The sequence below is a fragment of the Sminthopsis crassicaudata genome, chromosome 1 (genome assembly GCF_048593235.1).
Source record: "Sminthopsis crassicaudata isolate SCR6 chromosome 1, ASM4859323v1, whole genome shotgun sequence".
Lineage (NCBI taxonomy): Eukaryota > Metazoa > Chordata > Mammalia > Dasyuromorphia > Dasyuridae > Sminthopsis > Sminthopsis crassicaudata.
The window spans coordinates 278,891,690-278,915,164 of record NC_133617.1 but is presented as its reverse complement, the minus strand read 5'-3'; the positions used below and the strand labels follow the sequence as shown (position 1 = coordinate 278,915,164).

General features: G+C 35.1%; 1 protein-coding gene across 1 annotated transcript; it reads right to left on the bottom strand.

The window, feature by feature from the left end:
• XKR9 (XK related 9) lies at positions 1-23,357 on the bottom strand. The gene is made up of 5 exons (XM_074285453.1): positions 23,272-23,357; positions 20,293-20,385; positions 16,336-16,863; positions 7,529-7,797; positions 1-1,037 (listed from the first exon to the last, which is right to left on the bottom strand). Exons 3-5 carry the CDS (start codon positions 16,605-16,607, stop codon positions 406-408), a joined length of 1,173 nt encoding a protein of 390 aa, XP_074141554.1. The 5' UTR covers positions 16,608-16,863; positions 20,293-20,385; positions 23,272-23,357; the 3' UTR covers positions 1-405.
• Between the last annotated feature and the right edge of the window lie 118 nt (positions 23,358-23,475).

The following is a 23,475-nucleotide window of genomic DNA, read 5'->3' as shown; positions in this document are numbered from 1 at the left end:
TTTGTGTGCTGGGAAAACATAGTGGAATTTTATTTGTTGTATATAATTACAAAAACACATGTTCTCATTACTTCACAATTATTATCTTCACTTACTATGAAATGCAAATTCTTACAGTAAACAATTCAAAAGATAAATTATCAATTTCTGTAAACACTTTTGTGGGAAATTTCTTCCAGGATGAGACCAACAGGGTGGATGGTGACTTGTTGACTTGTCTTTAATGGCCTTGGACAGACAATTGTTTCCACCATATTTCGCAGTGAGAAACCCCTTCTAAGTGCTATTACATTCTCCTAACTCTCAAAGTGAAACAAAGCATGGTTAGTTCCCCTTACTTGGAAGCCCTGAAAACCCTGAAGCACAAACTATTCAAACACATCCCAAAAATGGATAAATGAACAGTTATTGCATTAGGAAATGTCTTATTCTACAAGCTCTTGGTGGAGTCCCTGCATCTATTTCATCAAATATTTCTTTTTCTTTATTTCTGTTGGGATGAAATGAAGTATAATAAATAATAAGGGAAAAAATTCCAATCAGAAGAGTTACAACTATAATAATGGTGATAATTCTAAAGAAGTCTTGATGCTCATCAGGTGGCGTGCAGAACCAAAACCTAACCAAGATCCCCAAGGTGAACAGCACCCTTATGACATAATAAGCAGACATAGAGAATTTTGTATTTTCTCCCTTCACATTAAAAAATGTAAAAATCAGAACAAATCCAACAACGACTCTGTAAAAAATCTCCATACATTTGGAGGTACAAAATGAAGTTTGCTGTTTACAAGCCCATGTTATGCCTGACAACCAAAGGATAAATAGCTGAATTAAGCCCAATTTAACATTTAGCAGGATTAAAAGAGCTACACTGAGTATCCAAGATACAAATGTAAATAGCTTATACAGGAGATATGTTGATCTGGGCCATAATCCACTGAGGAGTTTTTTATCAGGTAAAGATTTTCTTAGGGCGATGTGATAATCAACAGTTGACCAGGAAACGGCACAGCAAGAGACCACAATAGCAGCAACTAAAAAATAAAAACAAAACAAAACAAATTCTCACCATGGAAAAGTTGCATTGTTAATTAATTTAACTAATATTTAACCTACAGACCCTCTTCTCAAAGTCATTTTTAACCCCATAAGACAAAATACATTGCATTGCTAAGGAAACTACATGAAAATATAGATATAAAATATTTTAAATAAGTTGATAGACTCCAAGTTAAGAACCCCAATTTAGATACACTATGTTTAACCTCAGCATCACTTTTTATTGTTTCTTCCCCCACTTGTCCAGTCAGTTGTTAGAATAGTTAGAACTGTTAGAAGTTGTCCTTCTCAATGCTCTCACATTCATCCCCCTCCTTTAGGCCCTCATTTTCTCACCTAGATAATAAAAAAATATTCTTTGACTCCTGATGGATCCATGATTTCATCAGTGGGGGGATTTATTCCCACTGTCTCTACCAATCTAGGTTGAACCTGACCCATTCTGTCTCATGTATACAATTCTTATTCATGTCTTTCCATCCAATGGGCCAAGGTACTACTTTGTTTTTTTTATTAATATGGGTGTATCAATGTACTAGGTAAGCTTATTCATCTGCTATCTCTACATGAGCAACCCATCTCCTTTTCTGATTATACTTATCCTTTGTTTTTCCTCATTTGTGAAATAAGACTGTTCGACTGGCCAACCTCTAAAGAACTCTGTATCATTAACTGATAATTTTTTCATGTCACTCATATTCAAGGCTAAGTCATCATTAGCAAGATCCTGCAAAACCTACTTAATACCACCAGGTAGCTTTCCACTCTCCCTTCAGCTACATGTAATTTTTGATTCCTTTAAGACCATGGTGGTTCCATGACTCGTAGCCATATTCTCCATTGGGAGAATATTAGTATGAGCTTTTACAAGAACAAGGAATTCAGAATCACTGGAAGCACGGTATAATTCAGAAATGTGATGTTGCTTCTCATTCATCTGTGTCCTCATGAGGACTATATTAGTTTTTCATCTGTGTTCTTTTTCCATTGCAGGTGGTTAGATTAATCTCTTGTGGCTTTCACTGAAGAGGTTTTGTAATATTCCGGTACAATGCTATCTCTACATCACAACAACTAGAAACTCTTGCTGCCTAAACAAAATTATTTTGGACTACCTGCCATCTAGGGGACGGGGTTGGGGGGAGGAGGGGAAAAGTTGGAACACAAGGTTTTGCAAATGTCGATGCTGAAAAATTACCCATGCATATGTTTTGTAAATAAAAGGCTATAATAAAAAAAGAAACAAATATCCCCTCCCCCCTTCAGTCCTCAATGGATTCCTGAACAGAATTCATTCCATAGTCCAAATAAGAACAACAATTCACATTTATCCAAATGGCACTTTTAGATTTACATAATGCTTTCCTCCCACCAATTCTGTGTGATGGGAAGTACAAGCATTAGGGTGTACATTTTGTATAAATGGCAAAATCTTAGTGGCAAAAAAAAAGATAAAAGGGGGGAATATCTAGAAAAAAATCTATAGACAAAATTGGAAGAAAAACAAGAGGTCAGCACGATGAAAAAAAGGAACAGATCCTCCAGTATTTTTATAAAAATAATTTACTATGAGATTCCTAAGGAAAAGGTTTATTTTTGCCTTTCTTTGTATTCCCAGGACTTAGCTCAATGCCTATAAATAGCAAAGCAAAATAAATGCTTGTTGACAATTTAAATAAGAAGGCAGCAGACCAGATTAAATTGGAATAACGCTTTCCCAAACTACTCTCTAATTTAAAATCCATCTTTTTCAACACCAATATTCTTCTGATGATTCTACTTGGCTAAAATTAATGGAATTCTTCATTCTCCACAGAATCAAAATTGCATGTGACCTAAAGAAGAAAAGAAAGATAAATAGTAGATATAAGAAAACCACAGATGATACCTTGAACACAACTAAGAAGATGAAATTCAGAAGCTGGAACATAAGATAGAAAAGTAAGTAGACTGAGCACATGCACATAGCAAAAAAAAAAAAAAAAATGATTTGCACACATTTTTCAAACATTATTTTCCTTGTACCCACAGAAGGCCTGCAGACATAAGAGAGATCATAATAGATAAGGTTCTCTGTGAATGATGTGTAGAACACAGATAAGAATTTTGGGGTGAGACAACATAGGTGGCTTATGATCTGTCCCCACGTCAATGAGTCATTGAAGCATTTCAACGATAAAGATGAAAAAACAGGCTCAGAAATTTTCATTGAGTTGCCCAGTGTTATACACTGAAACAAGTGTGTGGAGCTCAATTGGGGCTTAACTGACTCATCATCTAGTGTTCTTTTCATCATGTCACTGCTTATTAATATCTCCTCATTTTCTACTTCTTTACCAAGCAGAAACATGGTAGAGCAATACTGATTTACTCTAAGGTCATTTGTAAAATCTTAAAGAATTCCCTAAAAGATAAATGTTCAAAGAATATAATCTTCAAAAGATTTGTAATGTATAAACAATCATATATATGCTATAAATGCTATAAATCACTAATAGTAAAAAATAAGCAAATTAAAATATCCCTTAACTTTCACCTCACTCCATGCAAAGTGACAAAAAAGACAGAAGAAAACAGCCACACCTTGAAGCCCTGAGAAATACACACATAACTAGTAGAAATAACACGTGTAGCAAGTGGTCTGCTCTGGATTTCAATTTGTAATTTTATTTTTAAAAGTGACTAAAAGATCTATACCTTTAACCAATCAATCTCACTACTAAAAACACACTCCAAAAAATGACAGAAAAAAAGGCTATGTATACCCAAATATCATAGCAACATTATTTGTGATAGCAAAAAACTGGGAACAAAAATGGATGCTCCACAATTGGGGAATGGCTAGTATGTTAAAGTATTTGAGTACATATAAATGTAATTTATTATTATTGGGCAATCTGGCATTATAACTATGAATAATTCCAAGGAATATAGAAAGTTTTATATGAACTATTTGTATGAAATAAGCAGCGCCAAGAAAATAATACATGTAATAATTCTGTCAATGTAAATTAAAAGAGTATTGGGATATAGTGAAACTCTGAAAACTGGGGTGGGGAAGAAGAGGGGAGAATGAAGATCTTGGGGAAAAAACAAATAATGAAACAAACCTCCAGAGAGAGGGACCAATAAGACAGAATATTGTATATACTATCAGAAAAGAAGTCTATAGAAAATGTTTTTGCTTGGTTTTCCTTGTCATAAGGTAGGGTTCAATTATAGGATGAGGAAGTAAATGACTTCAATATAAACAGCTAAAAGCAGCAATTAAAAATGAGAGATAAAATAAAAATAACAGAGGACAGTAGAAGATTATGTATAGTAAACACCTCATAAAACAGAAAAAAATAGTGAGGGCAAAACCAATTTAAAGAAAAATTCAGTTATACAAATCCATTTTGGACACACTACAGGATGAAATTTGATGGACCACAAATGGTAGGTGGGGGAGAACATGGAAAAGATCTGCAAATTAACTGTTTTTCAACAAACTTTTGACCATCAAAGCAGTGGAGCCATCATACTTAAGCCTTTAATATTATAGTATCAAAATGTGCTTATAAAAGAGATAGAAGTGGCATTAAAGGAAAGAAAGATGGAAAAAGAAAGCACATTAGATTAAATGTACATAAAGACAATCTATGTTAGAACTATTTAATAGAGAACAATACATCAAAAGAGTGGAAAAATTCTCAGATCTTGTATCTAAGAGAAGATCAACAACTACTAACCTATAAGTCTACTTTCCTATATATACAAAATCTTTATGCAAATATATACTCATGGGGATCATCCTTTATAAAGAAATTAGAAGAGAACAAGCAACATTTATAAGCAATATTGTACAGTAAAACATATCTTTATCATTTTATGACTGACTAAAAATGTAGAGAATAAAAATCTTATCATATATATGTATTTGTTCATCTAAAAAAAATCTTTTGACTCAATTGACTAAAATACCACCTTAAAGGTTCTCTTCCAATACTGTCTCCTGTGCATAATTAAAATTATTATTCCTTGAAAGAACAACAAAGAAAACATGTTTGCAACAACTATGATCATTAAAACCAGGTGGGGAACAAAACTAAAGTATATTTGTTTGCCACAGTCATGGGGGAAAGCATTTCCTATATATGGTAAAGTCCTCCAGATGCTTCTGGGTTTATTTGATCTTGTATTGGTTATATCAAACATTGCAAAATTGCAAAGCCTCATGGAACAGATTTATAACAACTCAAAAAGTTTGATCTAACTACCCACACAGAAAAAAAAGGAGATTAAGAATATGTACTGCCAAGTCCAGGGGAATAACTTTTACTATAATGATCAGCCTAAAAAGCTTATTCATCAGTAAAAGATATCTTAGCCTGTCACTGAAAGTAAACAAATTGGGCCAAAAAGTTTAAATCGAATGTGGAGAGCAGATTGGAATGCCTTTGGCATGTTACAAAACTTTTTTAATGATCCCAAACTTCTTCTTAAAACTAAAATTAATGTTTTCAATATCTATATTGTATCAGTATTGTTGTATGGTTTTAAGTCATGGAACACAACAAGCCATAAAGAATTAAAAGCCAATGTCACTCAGAGACCAGTGGAAAGGTACATGGTAGATGTGCACTGAATACACAAAACAAAAAAGAAATTATGAAGAATCAGAGTAAAGGATGTCATCAACAATGTGTGATCAAAGAAAAAAAAAGCAGTGATATATAGCAATAGCAAGGAATAACAATGTACTGCCCAAATACTCCCATCAGTAGTCATAGAAAGCATAGTGGGAAAATACCCTGTCTAAACTTACAGGGGGACATGGATAAGCACTACAAAAAATGAACAGGCTTGAGAAGTTCTTATCAACATCACTGAAGAAAATGTCCATACTGATGAGATAATAGGTTCATCTTAATTCTACATTAATTCAATCAGGGAGTAACAGATATCTACATTATCTACCTCGTGGTAATTCCGTAAAGTTTTAAGAGAAAAATCTGTAGAAGAGTGAGCACCTCAGCAGAAGATGAATAAGAAGTACTGAGTTCATTTGTGCCATTTTTTAAAAGTTTGAAGTAAATCATATGAATCAAATATATTATAAACACATAAAATGCCAATAGTATTTTAGGTTATGACCACATTTACTCTATGTACCTGGACATTTCTGCCCTTCATATTATGGGAAAATCTATTCATTAATTAATTCCTCTGTATTAGATGTAATACCTTACTAGTCACAGTCAAAATGATTTCTTGCTCTAGGCTAGAACCCTCAGTATCTTCTTTCAAGGCTCAAATAGGTGCCTCCTCCTAGAGGAAGTCTTTACTGATCTTTCCAGGTTTTAGCACTTTATCTGTTTAGCTATCCTTGCACTATAAAGCTAAATGAGATAATATATGTAAAGTACTTTAAAAACCTTAAAGTGTTATATAAACCCTAGCTACCACCATTATTATTTTTATTTGCATATACATTATTTCCTTATTGGAGGTTTATTGAGGAAATGTTCATTTTTAGATTTTAATCCCTAAGAACAAGCAAAATGCTCCAGACATAGTAATCACTTAATAAATGATTGCTGAATTAATGAGGACACAATCCTGCAAAAAACCACAAATATCACTGGATTCTTAACAATTAAATAAAGATTATTTGGTATTACAGACCTCTTTGACATTATACTGAAGTCAATGGACTCTTCAGAATAATAATTTTAAATACATAAAATAAAAGACATGGGACTGCAAAGGAAACTAATTATATTGAAAAACAGCTATAAAAATATTTTTAAAACAAGCACACAGACTCAGAATGAAGAACCCCAATTTAGCCTGTGAGCTTTACATTTTCAACTTCTGATTTACAAAACTGGCAATTGTGTACAAAACAATCCAGTCTTGGGTCATCAGTTCAAAGCACCAAGGGGAAGATACAGTTATAGATACCAGATGGGCCTACTTTATCATCCTACTCTTAGTTCCACTTGGGATTTAAGGAACCTAAATACTAAATCAGGTTTGGAAAACATACCTCTTGCCCCACTAGACAATGCTGCACATCAAAGACATTGTTCAAATACAATTTAATTTAACAGACTTTATTAAGAATAGTTAGCATTTACACAGTGCTATAAATTTTACCATGAACTTCATGTAGGTATGTTAAATTCTGGGATGTATGTGACTTACCTGGGACCATGCAGTCTATGTCTAAGTTAGGATTCAAACTAGATCTTCCTCACGCCTAGTGCAGGTAGACCCTTCAGCTGTCCTTGCCCACTGCCCTATCCAGTTGCCTTTACTCATGCTGTTTTGTATTCAGTACTCATACCACTGTTATACTAATTGCATTTCTTTAAAATCAAACATTTTAGAAACATGTACAAATATGACAAAGAAAATACTGTATGTAGTCAGGGAGTTCTAGAAGAAGCAGACATCCTCTGTAATGACCAGAAAAGCTTACCCTGACTGAAGTCAACTTGATTAGATTCCATCAGGACGTAAAGCTGAATCATGAGCTGAGGAGAGGCCTCCAGGTATACTTCAAATAACCTGAGCATGCTCAGGTCAGACACTTCACCTAACACTTTTTGATATGGGTCAGCTGGTTCTTCTCTACTGGGAATGGATAAGTCCATGGGGTCTTGTGCCAAGGTAGGCCCACTAGAAAGGTCATCTGAATTGCTGCATTGGAAAGCCAAATGGAATCCCTTTCTCAAAGCAAACCAATACCTGTAAATACACAAATATGAAGCCCTAGAGGTGAAAAAGGGATTAATTCAACAACAATTCAAAAAAAAAAAAAAGCCCCAGAGAAAATATGGTGTCTCTACAAGTGCTACATAAAATGCATAGAAGAAATGAAGCAAGAGATAGAAAATTGAAATTAGAGTTTGGAAGGAAAAAAGTGAAAATAAATAGCTTAAAAGAAATGGTAGAAAAATGTGCTTAAGTGTTATATTCCCTGAAACATAAAATGGCACACTCTCCAGCTAAATTTCTTGAGAAGAATATGTGCAATCCATTCCTCTATTTCCTTTCCTCTCACTCTCTTCTAACATTCTACATTCTAGCTTCCAACCTCACTATTAAACCAAAATTGCTCCCTCCAAAGTTGTCTGGAATCTCTTAAATGCCAAATCAAATGGACTTTACTCGGTCCTTCTCTGAAGCCATTGATACTGTTGATCACCCTCTTCTCCTTGATCCTCTTCCCTCTCGGTTTTTTGGGACATCACTCTCTCCTGCTTCTCCTCCCACCTATCAGAGCATTCCTTCCCAGTCTCCCTTGCTAGATTTTCATTCAAGTCACTCCCTAGTAGTTATCAGAGGTATCTTAAAAGGCTTTGTCCGGATCTCTCTTCTCTTCAATCTCTAGATTCTTTCCCTTGTTTTTCCCCTTAGGGTTCATTGATTTATTTATAACTTCTATGCTAATGATTCTCAAAACTACTTATCCAGTCCTAACCTCTCTGCTGACCTCTCCCCTCTTCCAAACTATTACTGTGGAGGGTAGCACCATCCTCCTTGTCAGTCAAATGCACAATTTATATGTTATCCTTGACTCCTCACTCCCTCTCACCACCCCGCCCCCACTGCTGCTCTCTATCCAATCTGTTGCCAAGTCCTGTAATTTGCACGTTCAAAACATCTCTATATACTCCCTTGTCTCCTCTGACACTGCTACCACCCTGGTGCTGCCCTGCTTCACCTTATACCTACACTACTGACATAGCCTGCTGCTTGGTCTCCCTTACACAAGTCTGTCCCCACTTGAGTCCATCAGCTAACTCAGCTATCAAAGTTATCTTTTTAAAAGCATGAGTTTGATTGTCCCTAATCAATAAATTCTAGGAGTTCCACATCACTTCTAGGATCAAATATAAAATCCTCTGTTAATTGAAGCCCTTCATAATATGCCTTCATCTTTCAAGTCTTCTTACACTTTACACCCTACCACAATGGTTTTCCATCCAATGACACTAGCCTTCTTGTCCCAAGGACAAGACATTTCATCTTATGACTATAAGCATTTTCATTGTCTGTCCCCCATGTTTAGAAGGCTCTCTTCCTTTTTCTCTACCTCCTAACTTGTAAAGTTCTTGAATTGTGAGGGTCTGGTCGTCTGCTCAATTATAATCCTTCTCTGGGAGGAGATCTGTAAAATCTTTTCCTCTGTGCGCAGGTTTCTTGGGAGCTCTGAATCTCCTCCAGCTCTTGTCCTTCCTCAAATCAGACTGGTCTCTTTTCAGCCTGCCTGGCGTCAAGATTTTATCCCAGAGTCGATTCTCGCAGATCCAATGTTGTCCTTCTTTTATCCTCCCAGAGAATGGGCGTGGGATAACGCAAGTGCTTCTGGGAAATACTACTTTAACCAATGAACCTGCTCCTCTTAGAATTCCTAAGGTGTAAACTCCCTTTAAAGGCCAGAACCAAAGGTCTGAGCCAGAGAACTGTCAAGTCATTGTCCAGACAACCTGAGTTCTCACCTTGTTACTGTCCAGACAACCTGAGTTCTCACTTTGTAATCCTAACACTAACCCTTCAAAATCATATTAGTAACTTTCAAAGGCTATTTATTTTACAAGACCAGTCTTAACACTTATCTTGGATAGAAGTCTCCACTCATTTCCTTCTGTGGTGACTCTTATGGTCTTAGAATATCTGCTAAATATAAAAGACTGAGGGAGATTCAGCTTGAGCCTTCGCCCCAGAATTAACTTCCAGAGACAGCTTTATTGTCTGTTAGAGAAAAACTAGATTGACATGCTTAGGTAAAGAGGCTAGAATACTGTCCTGACCACAACAAGAAAGTAGGAAAGGCAATCAATAAAAATTTAATAAGTACCACTCTGTGCCAGACACTGCTAAATGCTGAGGATCCACACCCCCCCCCAAAAAAAGCAAAAGAAAATCCTGCCCACAATGTGGCTACAGTGTAATAGGGGAGATAACATGCAAATTGAAGCAAGTTATATGCAGGATAGATAGGAAATAATTAACAAACAAAAGGATAACACTAAAATTAATAGGGATACAAACACACTGGATTAAAGAGTAAGGATCTAAAAAGATTTTGATATGCTAGCATCTAATAAATTGAAATTCATGAGGGAACAGTGTGTTAGGTGCAAGAAACTGATGGCACAAGTAAGAAATGTAGGCTGGTAGCAGTTTGCATGAAAAAAACTTGGAACTTTAGTGAATGCTCTATATGAACCAAGAGTAAGATAGGACAATCAAAAATGCTAATGTAATCTTGTATTCAATAAGAAATGCGCAGAATCCAAGAATAAAAAAATTACAGTCCCTTAGTACCTGTTCTAGTCGGACCACAATTAAATATTATATTCAGCTTTAGATGTCGTAGTTTAAGGCTACATAGGTGATTACACAGAAGAGAACAATCATGTTGGTGTTGGACCTTGAATCCAAGACAAATAAGAAATGGGGGTAGGGGTGGGGGTGGGGAGGGAAGGTTCAGGAAGGCATGATAGCTATGATAAAGGCATTGGGCTTACTTTGTTTGATCTTGGAGGTCAGGAAGAAAGGAAAAGAGCATTTATTAGGCACCTACTACATGCCAAGTACTATACTAAAAGCTTTTACAAGTAATGGATGCAAACTGCAAAGAGAAATTTGATTATATCAGAAAAAAATTTCTGAATGAGCTGCTAATAGAATCATGAGATTGTGACAAGCAAGAAAGAATTGTCAGGATCACAATCCTTTCTACTTTGAACAACAGAGAGCCAAGATTGGATTTGTAGAAAGTGACCTTCAAAAGGGGGAAGAAATAAGCATTTATTAAGTTCTAGACATTGTGTTAAGCTCTTAACAAATATTGTCATTTGATCCCCACAACAATCCTGAGAGGCAGGTGCTATTATCACCATTTTACAGTTGAGGAAACTGAAGCAGATAGAAGTTAAGTGACCTGCCTAGTGTCACACATATGAGTGTCAGGACACGTTTCAACTCTGATATTCCTACTGCACCACCTAGATGCATTTCATCCTGCAATATGGGGTATATTTATGCTTCCAGTAACACTGGAAATATATATATATATATATCTTTTATATAATTTTGTAAAATTTATATTTTATATAAAGTTAAATATATATATTAAATTTTATTATATAAAGTTTTATTATATATTATTATATAAACTATATAAATTTTATTATATAAAATAAATTTTGTTGAAATAAAATATATATAAATTAAAACTTAATTATACATATAAATAAAATAAATCTTACATTAATATTATAAACAAAATTCTATAAAAGTTCTCTATCTTTTATATTTACATGCTTTATACCTTTGGTACCAATGGCTGTTCATTCATGATTTACATCTCATTTTCCTTCTTTTCAAATGTTGTAAACTTCATGCTTTTAAAGGGGGAGTCAATTTCAGTATAGTATAATATGCATATATATTTACAAGTTTCTTGGGTAACATTTGTAAGGCAAGAAAATACAAAAATCTCCCTTTGTAACATGGGGAGAGTTTCTGAGATAGGAATTACACAAATATTTTCTTAATCCAGCGAGTCTGAACTCCAGTTTGTGGACTTTTATCTTTACCTGATTCTGTATCTTCTAGCTTAAATGAATAAGCACCTGGCTATATTTGAAGCACCTGGAATCAGCAAAGCACAATGTAGCATAGAGAATAGAGAATTAAACCTCTTTTTTCCAGTCTGATTGGTTCTAACTAATTTGCAATTTCAACTAGTCATAATGTTTCTAAACAAAGCACTGTATGACTTAGACTAAGATGCCCTAAAAGAAATTATTTATTCATTAGGCATCTTAGAAATTTTTCCCAGAAGAAGACAGAGTCATGAAGGTGGAAAGGATATTTTGGACTAAGATAACATTTTAAATGACCTTTTTTAGGTCAGTGTTCACTGCCCTGCACTTTCCTATTATGACATAAATATGTAAGGAAAACAACACTGAAAGACTCCAGATTTCTGATTAATATAATTGATCACAATCATAGTTTTGGAGCACTACTGTGAAGCAACAACACTCATCTCCTAACTCCATGAATTTTCACTGGCTGTCTTCACATGCATCTCCTGGCTTTGCTGCTTTCCTTCAAGTCTCAGTTAAAATCCCACCTTCTACTTCTCCACAAGAAGTCTTTCTCCATCCTCCTTAATCTTAATTTCGTTTACAGATGTTGTGATCCAAGAAAAAAAAATTTTGGTAAGCCCCTTTAAAGATTAATGTTTTTTGGTAATAATAAAAATGCTGTGGTTTCTTTTCTCTTGCTTTGTTAGATTTAACTTGGAAAAGCTATAAAGGTGGAGATACTTTCAGTATCTGTCATGGTGCACTGATAATTCTGACTTCAGAGGGAGTCTGAAATTTATGTTGTTTTTTAGGGGGAAAAAAAGGAAGAAAGAAAAATCCCCTGATAATTTCCCTGAAATTTCTACCATGGAGCCACACTCCCCAACTAGGGTGTGCTTCAGGCTAACCTGGTCCACTATCTCAGTTCAATCTCATGGATTCTGAAAGGGATGTGTCAAACTACTTCCCTATGGCCCCAATTACCATTTTTTTAAACAAAGTGCTCATCCTTGACCATCACTCTCCCATGTGTATTGTCTTCCCAAATTAAAACGTAAATGCCAAGAGCAGAACTGTCTTTGCTTTTATTCTATCTATAATGCTTATCATGCATTTAACTTTTATTTTTCTCTGAGTCATTTAATATAAAAGCAAAATACTTTAAAATGGTAAAATATCCTCAGACACATTTTTATTTATCGGTGTGCATTTTTATTCTTATTTTATTTTTATATGCTTTTACACTACAGATGATCCTAGTTTCTATTAAATGTTTAATGCCTCCTTTTTAACTCTTTAGGTTATCTTTGATGTAAATTTCTCCCTCACCTCTCATATTAAAGCTATCACCAAGTTCTGCCTTTGTAGCATCTTTACATCTGCCCCCTCTTTTGTTTTCATCACCTTACAACAGATTATCATTACTGCTTGCATGAACTATTGCAATAGGTCATGCATCCCTTCCTTACTCCAATTATTTCTCTTTACCTCTGCCAAAATAAACTTTCTGAAGTATAGATCCATCCAAAATATGCCCTTATTGAAAATGCTTTAGTGGCTATTCTATTTTCTAGACTTAACCATTGATTGGGCATTGCTTCGTTCAAGCTAAGATCTGTTAGAGACCTTAGCTGTAAAAGGCCAAGGTTTCCCAGTACATTCAGAGCCATTTCCAGTTGTCTTGATTTATATCTTGTCACTGGACCCAAATGGTTCTGGAAGGGAAGGTGAGGCAGGTGACCCAGCACAGCCCTCCCTCACTTAAATCCAATTCACTTGCATGTCAGGGTACCATTTCCTAATGTCATAGTCATCTTCATGAACAAAAGACAAACAACAATAACTTTGCCTACTGAGTAGACTTCAAATTCCTGTGCCTGGCATCCAAGGACCACTACAGTCTGGTACTACTACCCTGCCACTCCAGCTTTGTTTCTTACTCTACTTCTAAATTCTATGTTGCAGCCAACATATTGGCTCAATATGTACTCTCAATATTCTCTGCATCTTCCTACCTCTGTATGTGGGTTCACCTTTGATAATACCTGAGATGATCTCCCTTCTCTGCTTCTTAACAAACTTTTAAAGATAAATTAAAATATCATCTTCACCATAAAGCCTTCCCTAATCTTCAGTGCTTCCCCCAATAAATACCCAAATAAAACTCAAAGAAACAACTCTTAGGGCACTGTGCCTAGAATCAGAAAGTTCAAATTTGAGTTCAAATTTGGTCTCAGACACTATTATTGACCTCTGCCTCTGTTTCCTCATCTGTAAAAAATAGCATTTATCTCCCAAGATTATTGTAAGGATCAATTAAAATAATTTTTGTAAAATACTTTGCAACTCTCAAAGCAGCTGTTTTATTCTATTGAAAGAGAGAGCATGCATATATAAAAGTATATGTAGGATAAACATATACAGCCTTCATTAAATGCTCACTATCTGTAGAAGGCAGCTGAGTTGTGCAGTGAGTAGAAAGCTGGATCTAGAGTCAGGAAGACTCATCTTCCCCAGGTCAAATCCAGCCTTAGACTTACTAGCTATGTGACTCAGGGTTCACTTAACCCTGTGTTTGCCTCTGTTTTCTGTAAAAATGACCAGGGGAAGGAAATGGCAAACCACTCCAAAGAAAACCCCAAATAGGATCACAGTCAGACACTACTGAAAAGCAATCGAACAGCATTATGCCAGGCACTGTACCCAACACTGAAGATACCAAAAGAAAAAAAAAAAAAAAAAAAAAAAAAAAGGTAAAACAATCTCTCCCCTCAAGGAATTACATTCTAATAGGGAAGACAATATGCAAACTATCTACATACAAGATCTACACAGAGAAAACTGGAAATAATGACAGAGAGAGGTACTAGCAGCAAAGCAGAGTGGGAAAAACCTTCTCAAGAAAGTGAAACTTAGATGAAATCAGGAAGTTCAAAAAGCAATCAATAAATGCCCAAAACTGAAATGCATGGTAGTTAGAAAGGGAGGGCACAAGGGAAACTGGTGAATGCTTCCTGTAAAAAAGATGGTGTTTGAGTAACACTTTGAAGGAAAAAAGGGGTTCAATGAGGCAGAGATGAGAATGGGGCTGTATCTTAATCACAGAAGATGACCAGCACAAAGGAAATAGAATTATACATCTGAAGAAAAGAGAAGACAGTCTGGCTGGAATATAGAATGCAGGAAGGGGAAATGGGAATGACAAGGCTGGAAGGCTAGGTTGGAGCTATGCTGTAAAAGGCTTTAAAAGCCAAATTAAGTAATTAATGTTTTATCCTTAAAAAATCAGGGAGTTTCAGGGAGACAATTAAATAAGGGGGTAACCTGATCAGATCTCTTCTTAAAATCATTTTGGCCACTAGGGTGACTTGCTTCTCAGGCTCCACTTCTGGCTATCAGAGCTTCATGTCAGCCCTGAAGTCCTTCCCTCTGGTTGGTCAGTTTTTCCCAGAACCTCCATTTTAAGCAAAATGTTCAGGCTGGTCATGTTCTTTGCTTCATTCCTCTCTGGGTCTGCCCCAGACTCTGAAGGCTTCTCTTTCCTCCTCTTGGGCACCTCCTCTCAACCCTCCTTCACCTTCTTTATATGTACTGTTTTCCCCATTAAAAAGTATAAGCTCCTTGAGATCATGACATTCTCTCTGCTTGCTCTTATATTCTCAGAATTTAGTAGAAGGCCTGGCACATAGTATAAATTTAAAAATTGATCGCTGACTTGACTTACTTTGACAAGTCATGGAGGATTATTGCAGTAATTCAATTTGACTTGTGACAAGGGCCTGAACTAAGATGGTAAGTAATTAAGATGGGAAAAATTGACAATTGATATAGAACAAGAGAGTAAGGGATCAAGGATAGCTGTACAAATCTGAGAGCTGTAAGAAATAGAAATGTTTGCAAGAATAGCAGATTTGGGAGAAAACAGAACAAGTTCTACATTAGACATGTTGAATCTAAAATGTCTCCATGGCTTATTAAAGCCATGGGAACTGATCAAATAAGCAAGAGTTAGAATGTAGAGAGAGAAAAAGGTCTAGGACAGACCCTTGAGCATGATATGGGTGATGAGTCAGCAAAGGAGGCTGAGGAGGAATGGTGAGACAGGCCAGAGAACCAGGAGAATGGTGGTGTAAAATCCTAGAGAGGAAACAGAATCCAGGAGAGAGGTGATCAACATCAACTACTGCAGGTTACTCATCTTCTTAGATTTTGCATTTATTTTAATAGAATAAAGTCCTTAGTAAATAATGTCTTTGTCATCACTGAAACCTACCTTAAAAGTTATCTAATTAAACTTCCATTATAGATAAGAAAACTGTCTTCAAAATGGTGGCCTACTTACCAGATTAATACAAAAGGCAGACAATATTTATAGCTCAAGTGAAAGATGTTCTAATTTCATTCCAGGAAAAAACTACAGAAATGACTTTTTTAACACACTAAAAATTTACCTATATACAAACATAAATCGAATTTTATAAATATACCTTGAAAATTCTGTTGCTACCCCATTGTGTTAAGTCAGCTCTAGATACATGGAATGAATGACCTTTGTACATCACACAAATAAAGCACATTTGAATGTTTGTCTACCTTAGTAAGATATGAGCCAAAAATTTCAATCAGGTTTGAATAAAAGAGGAAAAAGTTTTGTTAATAATTAAAAATTTAAACTTACCTTGTAAAAATTCCTCCCTGAAAACAATGAATTAGAAGACTGCAACTCAACTCTTTCTGACCCGTTGTCTGAAAATCTTCTTTGTACCACATAAAACTAAAACACTGGACTACCCCTGCTGCAATGAGCACAAAGCTCATTGTTAAAATGCCAAAAACATGCTGTCCTTCATAGAAAAAATTCACAGACACCCAGACATCAACTATTAAATCAACCACATAGATTATATAACCAAGAACTAACATCAGAAAATTCCATTTTGTAAATCGCATTATGAGATACTATAATTTTTGGCTACCTGATTCCTATTATTTCATATAGTTTTTTAAAATGTGTACAATTAATATCAATGCGTTCTCTACTGTAGTACCGAATTTTAACTTGTATTGACCTAAGTCATAAGAAAATTAATGAAACTATAATCTTTTCTAAAGAACTAATGTTAGGAAGCTAGATGTGGAGGTGGAACATTCAATTGTCTGTTTCAAAATAATCATGATATGGATTCTTTGTCCCAAATGACTGCACCTAAAGAAGGGAAAAAAAAAAGGGAAAGTTCATGAGACTCTTGAACATGATATCCTGATATCAGCAATATAAACATATTAAGATATATTTAAAAGTATTATACATGTAACCTATGTCATGTTGATTGCTGTTTTGGTGAGGTAAGGAAGGAAAGGAGAAAAAATCTGGCATTACATCTCCAGAGATAGAAGGGACCTCAGAGACCATCTAGTTCAGATTTGACTAGCCCACTTGACTCTCCAGTACAGTATGAACTTGAATAAAATGTAACTGGAGAAATATTTAACAAAAAATAAAAATTAAATATGTGGAATGGTAATATGTTGTTTTCTAAGTTAATATGCAGCCACAAGGATCCCTATATAAAGTAGTCTGAAGGAGTTGGATCTAAAAAGCATGGGGGACATCAGAACAGCAAGATTTGGCAGTAAGATTAGATTATTAGATATTGTAGTAAGAGTGAGAAGTCCAGGATAACCTTGACATTATAAGACTATATTTTAGCTTTTCAAGGGTTCCTGGCCATAGCTTGTGGAACCTATTTTACTGTGGGACACAGTTTCAAAACATGATAATTTGTGAACCTTCTTGATTCAATTCAATCTTTCAGACTTTTTGGTGAGATAGATTATATTGGGTTTGACTATACTTTATAGATAAGGAAGCTGCTTCACAGAAAAGTTACCCAGTCTACTACTCACTCAGATACCATCACAGTTGAAGTCTTCACTGCTTTTAGTCTAGACAATTAAATGGTTTCCCTGCCCCCCAGTCTCTCCCCTCTCTAATCCATAATCCATACAGCTAGCAAAGTTATTTTCCTTATCAACTCCACTAGATTCTTATCCCCTCTAAGATAAAATGTAAAACACTACTTTGTTTGGCTTTTAAAGCCCTTAATAAAATGGACCCCGACATATTTCTGGCCTTCGTATGCATTGTTCCCTTTCCTGGAATCTATGGACAATTCAATTGTCCTCTTTGTTTCTAATACTCATTGACAGCCACCTCCTATCGTTCCCATCAGCTGTTTGCATTTGTTCCTCTAAGAATTCCTAACTCCCTTTAAGAGATAGCTTCAAAAATAATTTAAAAAAAATTTTTAAGAGATAATTAATATCTTTCCTGATAGCAGCAAGGTTTCTGGAGCCTTCCCTTAGCAACTATCTTACATTTTATTACCTTTAAATTTGTATGTATTATATATATATTTGTAATGTATATACTTGCATATGTATCTTGGGCCATCATTAGTTGTCTCAACCTATGTCTTGCCACTGGACTCTGATGACTGGAAAACAGTCTGCACAGATCTGCCTCACTTAAATCCAAATCACTCATAAAACAAAACATTGTACTATCACCCTTGTACACCCTTGTACTACCAATGGTACTCTTTGAGAATGAAGGATCAACAACAAACTTATGGATGTATACGTTGTCTCACCAGATAAACTGTAATTTGGAAAAGCCTGGAAAGACTTACATGAATGATCCTCAGTGACAGGAGAAGGACCAGGAGAACACTGTACACAGTAACAGCAAGATTATGTGATCAACTATGATAGCTCTTCTCAGCAATGTGGCAATCTAAGATAATTTCAATGGATGTGGAATGGAAAATGCCATCCACACTCAGGGAGAGCTATGGAGACTGAATGTGTATCAAAGCACAGTATTTTCACCTTTTTTGTTTTTGTTTACCTTTTCTTTCTCATGTGTTTTTTTTTCCCTTTTGGTCTGATTTTTCTTGCACCACATAACAAACATAGAAATATATTTAAATGTATTGTTCATGTGACCTATGTCATATTGCTTACTGTTTTTGGTGAGGTAAGGAGGGGAGAAAAAAATCTGAAACACAAAATCTTACAAAAATGAATTTTGAAAACTATCTTCACATGTTTTTAGAAAAATAAAATATTGTTGAGAAAAAGAAAAAAAAAGTAAAAAATAAAATAGAACCAAAGACAATCCCAATAGACTTTGAATAGAAAATGTCATCTGCATCCAGAACAAGGAAATAAGAAGATTGAATGTAAATCAATACATGCTATGTTCACTTCTGTTTTTTTTTCCTCTCCCAGTTTTTTTTTTCTTTTGTTCAGATTTTTCTCTCCCAACACAATTACAAAGCAATGTATATTAAAAATAAATAAATAATAGGTTCTAAGACTGTTGAGAGCAGAAATTATTTCATTTATACCCTTTGTATCTCAGTGTCAAACACATAACAGGTCCTCAATAAAAACTTGTTGACTGACTGGGGAGAATCACAGAAGCCATCTCCACCATTATATCCAGGATATGCCCTAATGTTGGAGTTGAAATGTGACTCCTTTTGTATATCAAAAAAGATAAAATGGCCTTTGTAATGGGAAAGAAACTACTATTTCTCTAAAAATTTTAAAGTAGAAACATAATTTTAATAGTGGCTTTTAGAATATACGAAATGAGCAAACATATCAGTTTTGTAGATCTGAGGATGAGAAAGAGAGTGTGAGTTGTTTTTCTACCTCAGGGAAGAACAATATAGAGGAAATACTTTTTCAGAAGGAAATAGATTTTCAAACCATTCAACTTGACAGCAGCCAAAAAAAATCATTTACCTTTAATTTCTTATCTCATTTAAATTTTATAAACTGAAACAAATCTGGAAGAGCAATGCCTTCAAGAAAGTACAATAAATATAAAGCTAATCTTTCTGAATATACTTGAATTCAACATGTATATTATGTAACTGTAATTTTTTTAATCTAGTTGCTGACTGAAGCCTGCCAAGTATATTTAGTTTAACCTCTGTACCCATAAAAAGACTTTCCATTGCATGACCCTCACAGGAAAGATGGTAGCCACTCTGGATGAGAAATAGCTTTTAAGAAAGTGAAGAGTAATTTCTTAGAAACTATAGGGGAAATTGCAGCATTGGCAGAATACCAAAGTAAACTAATCTAATATGATGACTCTTAAGTTTCTAATTCAGTTTCACAGAAAGTAATTATCTGATTGGAAATAAACTAATATACAAAGTTAATATGGTTGTTCTTTTTAGAATTCGCCACTGGAACATGTGATGACTTTGAAGCTGCATAATTCATGTGAGGGGTACTAGCAATTGAGTTCTAATCCTTATACTAAGGTATAATTCCAATGTATAGTCAAGAAAAATACACTCAATTATCAAATTCTACAGCATAAGAGCTTTCTGAGAGTCTTGATGACATGTCATTTCTACTACAGTACAATACTGAATAGATGATAGAATCAGACTATGTGGCTCCCAGCCAAAACAAATCACCTTTGCACACAGAACACAGTCCATCTAAGATAATGCAACTTCTGCTTTACTTAAAAAAAAAAAAATTAACCAGGATCTTCTGTTTAGTTCAATACATTTTTAAGCCATAAAAAGAAAAAAAGTAGACTTACCTGTCATAAATGTAAATGTTCTTTATCATTACAAATCCTCTTTTAATTCAGAAATTCTTCAGAAAAAAGTCATCGTTGGCCACAATTGATTTTCTATGAATTTAAAGCAGTTATAATTAGAGTATATAAGCCTTTAAGATCAAATACTAAAATGAAACTCAAATCACCTGTTAGTCACATGTTCTACTGTCTAATCTGCTGATGACATAATATCTGTAATATGCAACATTATGAATACACTCCTTTGTAATTACAGCTGGGGACAGTGCTGACCATACACGTAAGTTTATGCTTGGTTTTTCCTTTACTTTACAGCCATGATTCAGGGAACATTATTTTGTGTATTAAGTTTTAAGTCATCCAATAAAATCATAATAATGGACATTTATTTAGCACGTTGAAGTTTTCAGAACACTTTAAACAAGTTTTCTGTTTAACTTCACAACAACCCTGTCAAAGAGGTACTTAAGATATTATCCTCATCTTACCGATGAAGACATTGAAGCTCAGAAGGTTTATGTGATTTGCACAGCATCAGAGGTGGTGTTTGGACCCAGATCTTCATTCCCTGACCCAAGACTCTAGATATATCACACTGTCTAATTTTAATATATTTTACTGTAACAGAATTCAACTGCATGTGAAAAACTCTCGATAAGAAAATTTAGGAAGTTTAGAATCGGACTTCTCAGAAGGGGATTTTAATTAAACTTTTAATGCGCCATATAATCATGGTATCATACAATTTAGAGCTAGAAAGCAATTTAAAGATGATCTAATACAAAACCTTCATTTTACAGATGAAGAAACTGAGGCCCAGAAAGGTTACATGAATTGCCCAGGGAAAATGGATCAATCATAGGCATGAATAGGTTGCACCATATTAACAATGAAGACTTTTGTATAAAAAGTTCTATTAAGAATACTAGCAAATAGAAACTGGAAGATGAATGGATGTCCATCAGTTGGAGAATGGTTGGGTAAATTGTGGTATATGAAAGTTATGGAATATTATTGCTCAGTAAGAAATGACCAGCAGGAGGAATACAGAGAGGGTTGGAGAGACTTAAATCAACTGATGCTGAGTGAAATGAGCAGAACCAGAAGATCACTGTATACTTCAACAACGATACTGTATGAGGATGTATTCTGATGGAAGTGGAAATCTTCAACATAAAGAAGATCCAACTCACTTCCAGTTGATCAATGATGGACAGAGGTAGATACACCCAGAGAAGAAACACTGGGAGGGGAATGTAAATTGTTAGCACTAATATCTGTCTGCCCAGGTTGCATATACCTTCGGATTCTAATGTTTATTGTGCAACAAGAAAATGATATTCACACACATGTATTTTACTTAGACTATATTGTAACACATGTAAAATGTATGGTATTGCCTGTCGTCGGGGGGAGGGAATAAGGGAGGGGGGGTAATTTGGAAAAATGAATACAAGGGATAATATTATAAAATATATATATATATATAATAAAAAAAAAATTTAAAAAAAAAAAAAAAATAAAAAAAAAAAAAAAAAAAAAAAAAAAAAAGAAAAAGAATACTAGCAAAGATATTAATAAACAGAAGAGGATTAGGTTGATCATATTAGCAAGGGTGAGGGGTCATTAACTGTTACTCAAATCTTGTCAAAAAAGCCAGATACATATGAATATTTGGGGGGAATAAGGGGACCTCCTTAAGGACTGGAACTGTTTTCGCTCTTTTTTGTATAGCAAGTGCTTAATTGACATTTTGACCATAAAAATTGATTAATAAATGTTTTTAACTGATTGACTAACATGGATAAGTGTTGAATGAAATGAATGTGTATTATGGGATGTGATCTGTACCACTAATGGGGCATTCACACCAATGAAACCAACAGTCTGATGAGATGAGAGATACAATGAAGAATTTAAAAAAAGGCATGAAGGGGGAAAAAAAACCCTCTTAATATACCTCCCACCCTCCTGTTAAATGGGAACAGGAGCTTGTTAAGTCATGAGAGGCAGAAGCATAGGCTGTATACAAGTGATAATTTTGCTTTTTGCATAGTAAATCATGGAACGTGAAATTTTTGAACTATAAAAGGGATATTACTCTCACCACCCCTAAGACTTTGCAAATTCTCCAAAATATTTCCATTGGCACCAATATTGTCTCGATAATCATATGTTGGGAGTGGCAAACTAATTTTTTAATTTGATTTTTTAAATTAAAATACAAACTTCTACAACAAGGAAACGATCTTATATAAGTTAAACAAAAGTCCTTCAAAAACTTTTCCAAGAAAGGAATATATTTAAAAGGGGGAGGGTGGCATTCCACCGCTTAAACTCTTGCTTAAAACAAAAACACCGTCTATCTATCTATATGTATATGCACAGATGCATGTTTCAGAAATGATAGCCATTTAGCATTTTTCTGGCACCAACTGGAAGAATTATATTGAACCTGAACAGATACCTTTTCCTCATCCGTTTACGGAGGGAGGCAGTGCTAAATTCGCATGATTCTAAAAGGTATTTTGAACTAAGGTCGGGGTTTTGCCTACGATAAATAAGAGAACATCCTTGGTAGGTTGTAAAAGGCCTACTTAACATTTCACGTCTACTACTGGGGAACCTGTTGCACACATACTCTCTGAAGATGTGAGCTCCTTCGCATCAGACCTTCACTAGGATGCGGGCTACCAAGACACTAGAGGAGTAATTAGTCAATAAACATTTAATAAGCACCTGCCACAAGCGGAGGAGTAGGAAGGTGAAAAGGGGACTGAGTGGTGGCAGGTAGATCTGAAACATGCACCAAACCACCCCTCCCAAATGGGTAATTAATTAATTTTGTAAATTTCCTACATTACCCTTTGTGTTTGCTGGATATTTTCCATCTCAAAAAATAAAAAGAGCTAGGTGGAGCAAATCTCCAACTGCTGTAATTCTACTATTCTGTGGAAATCAACAAAATGAAATACCCACCACCTATAAACTCAAAGCGAAAACAATCAGAGAGCCTCGAGGTCTCTTGCAATACACGTGGCCACACCCAGCTAAACTTTGACTCCACGTCCGGTCCGCTCCCTCCTCCCCCTCCCATACTTCTTCCCCGCCCCTTTCCATGCCCCTTCCTCGCCCTGCCCCTTTCCTTCCCAATCCAGCCTCCCGCGGGCGGCGTTCGAGTAA

Coding starts and splice junctions, on each gene's coding strand:
- XKR9 (XM_074285453.1), bottom strand. CDS start 16,607: ATGCGATTTACAAAATGGAATTTTCTGATGTTAGTTCTTGGTTATATA. Junction 7,798..16,335: donor CAGGGAGGAATTTTTACAAG/GTAAGTTTAAAT, acceptor GTGTATTTACAG/GTATTGGTTTGCTTTGAGAA. Junction 1,038..7,528: donor TCAAGTTGACTTCAGTCAGG/GTAAGCTTTTCT, acceptor TTTATTTTTTAG/TTGCTGCTATTGTGGTCTCT.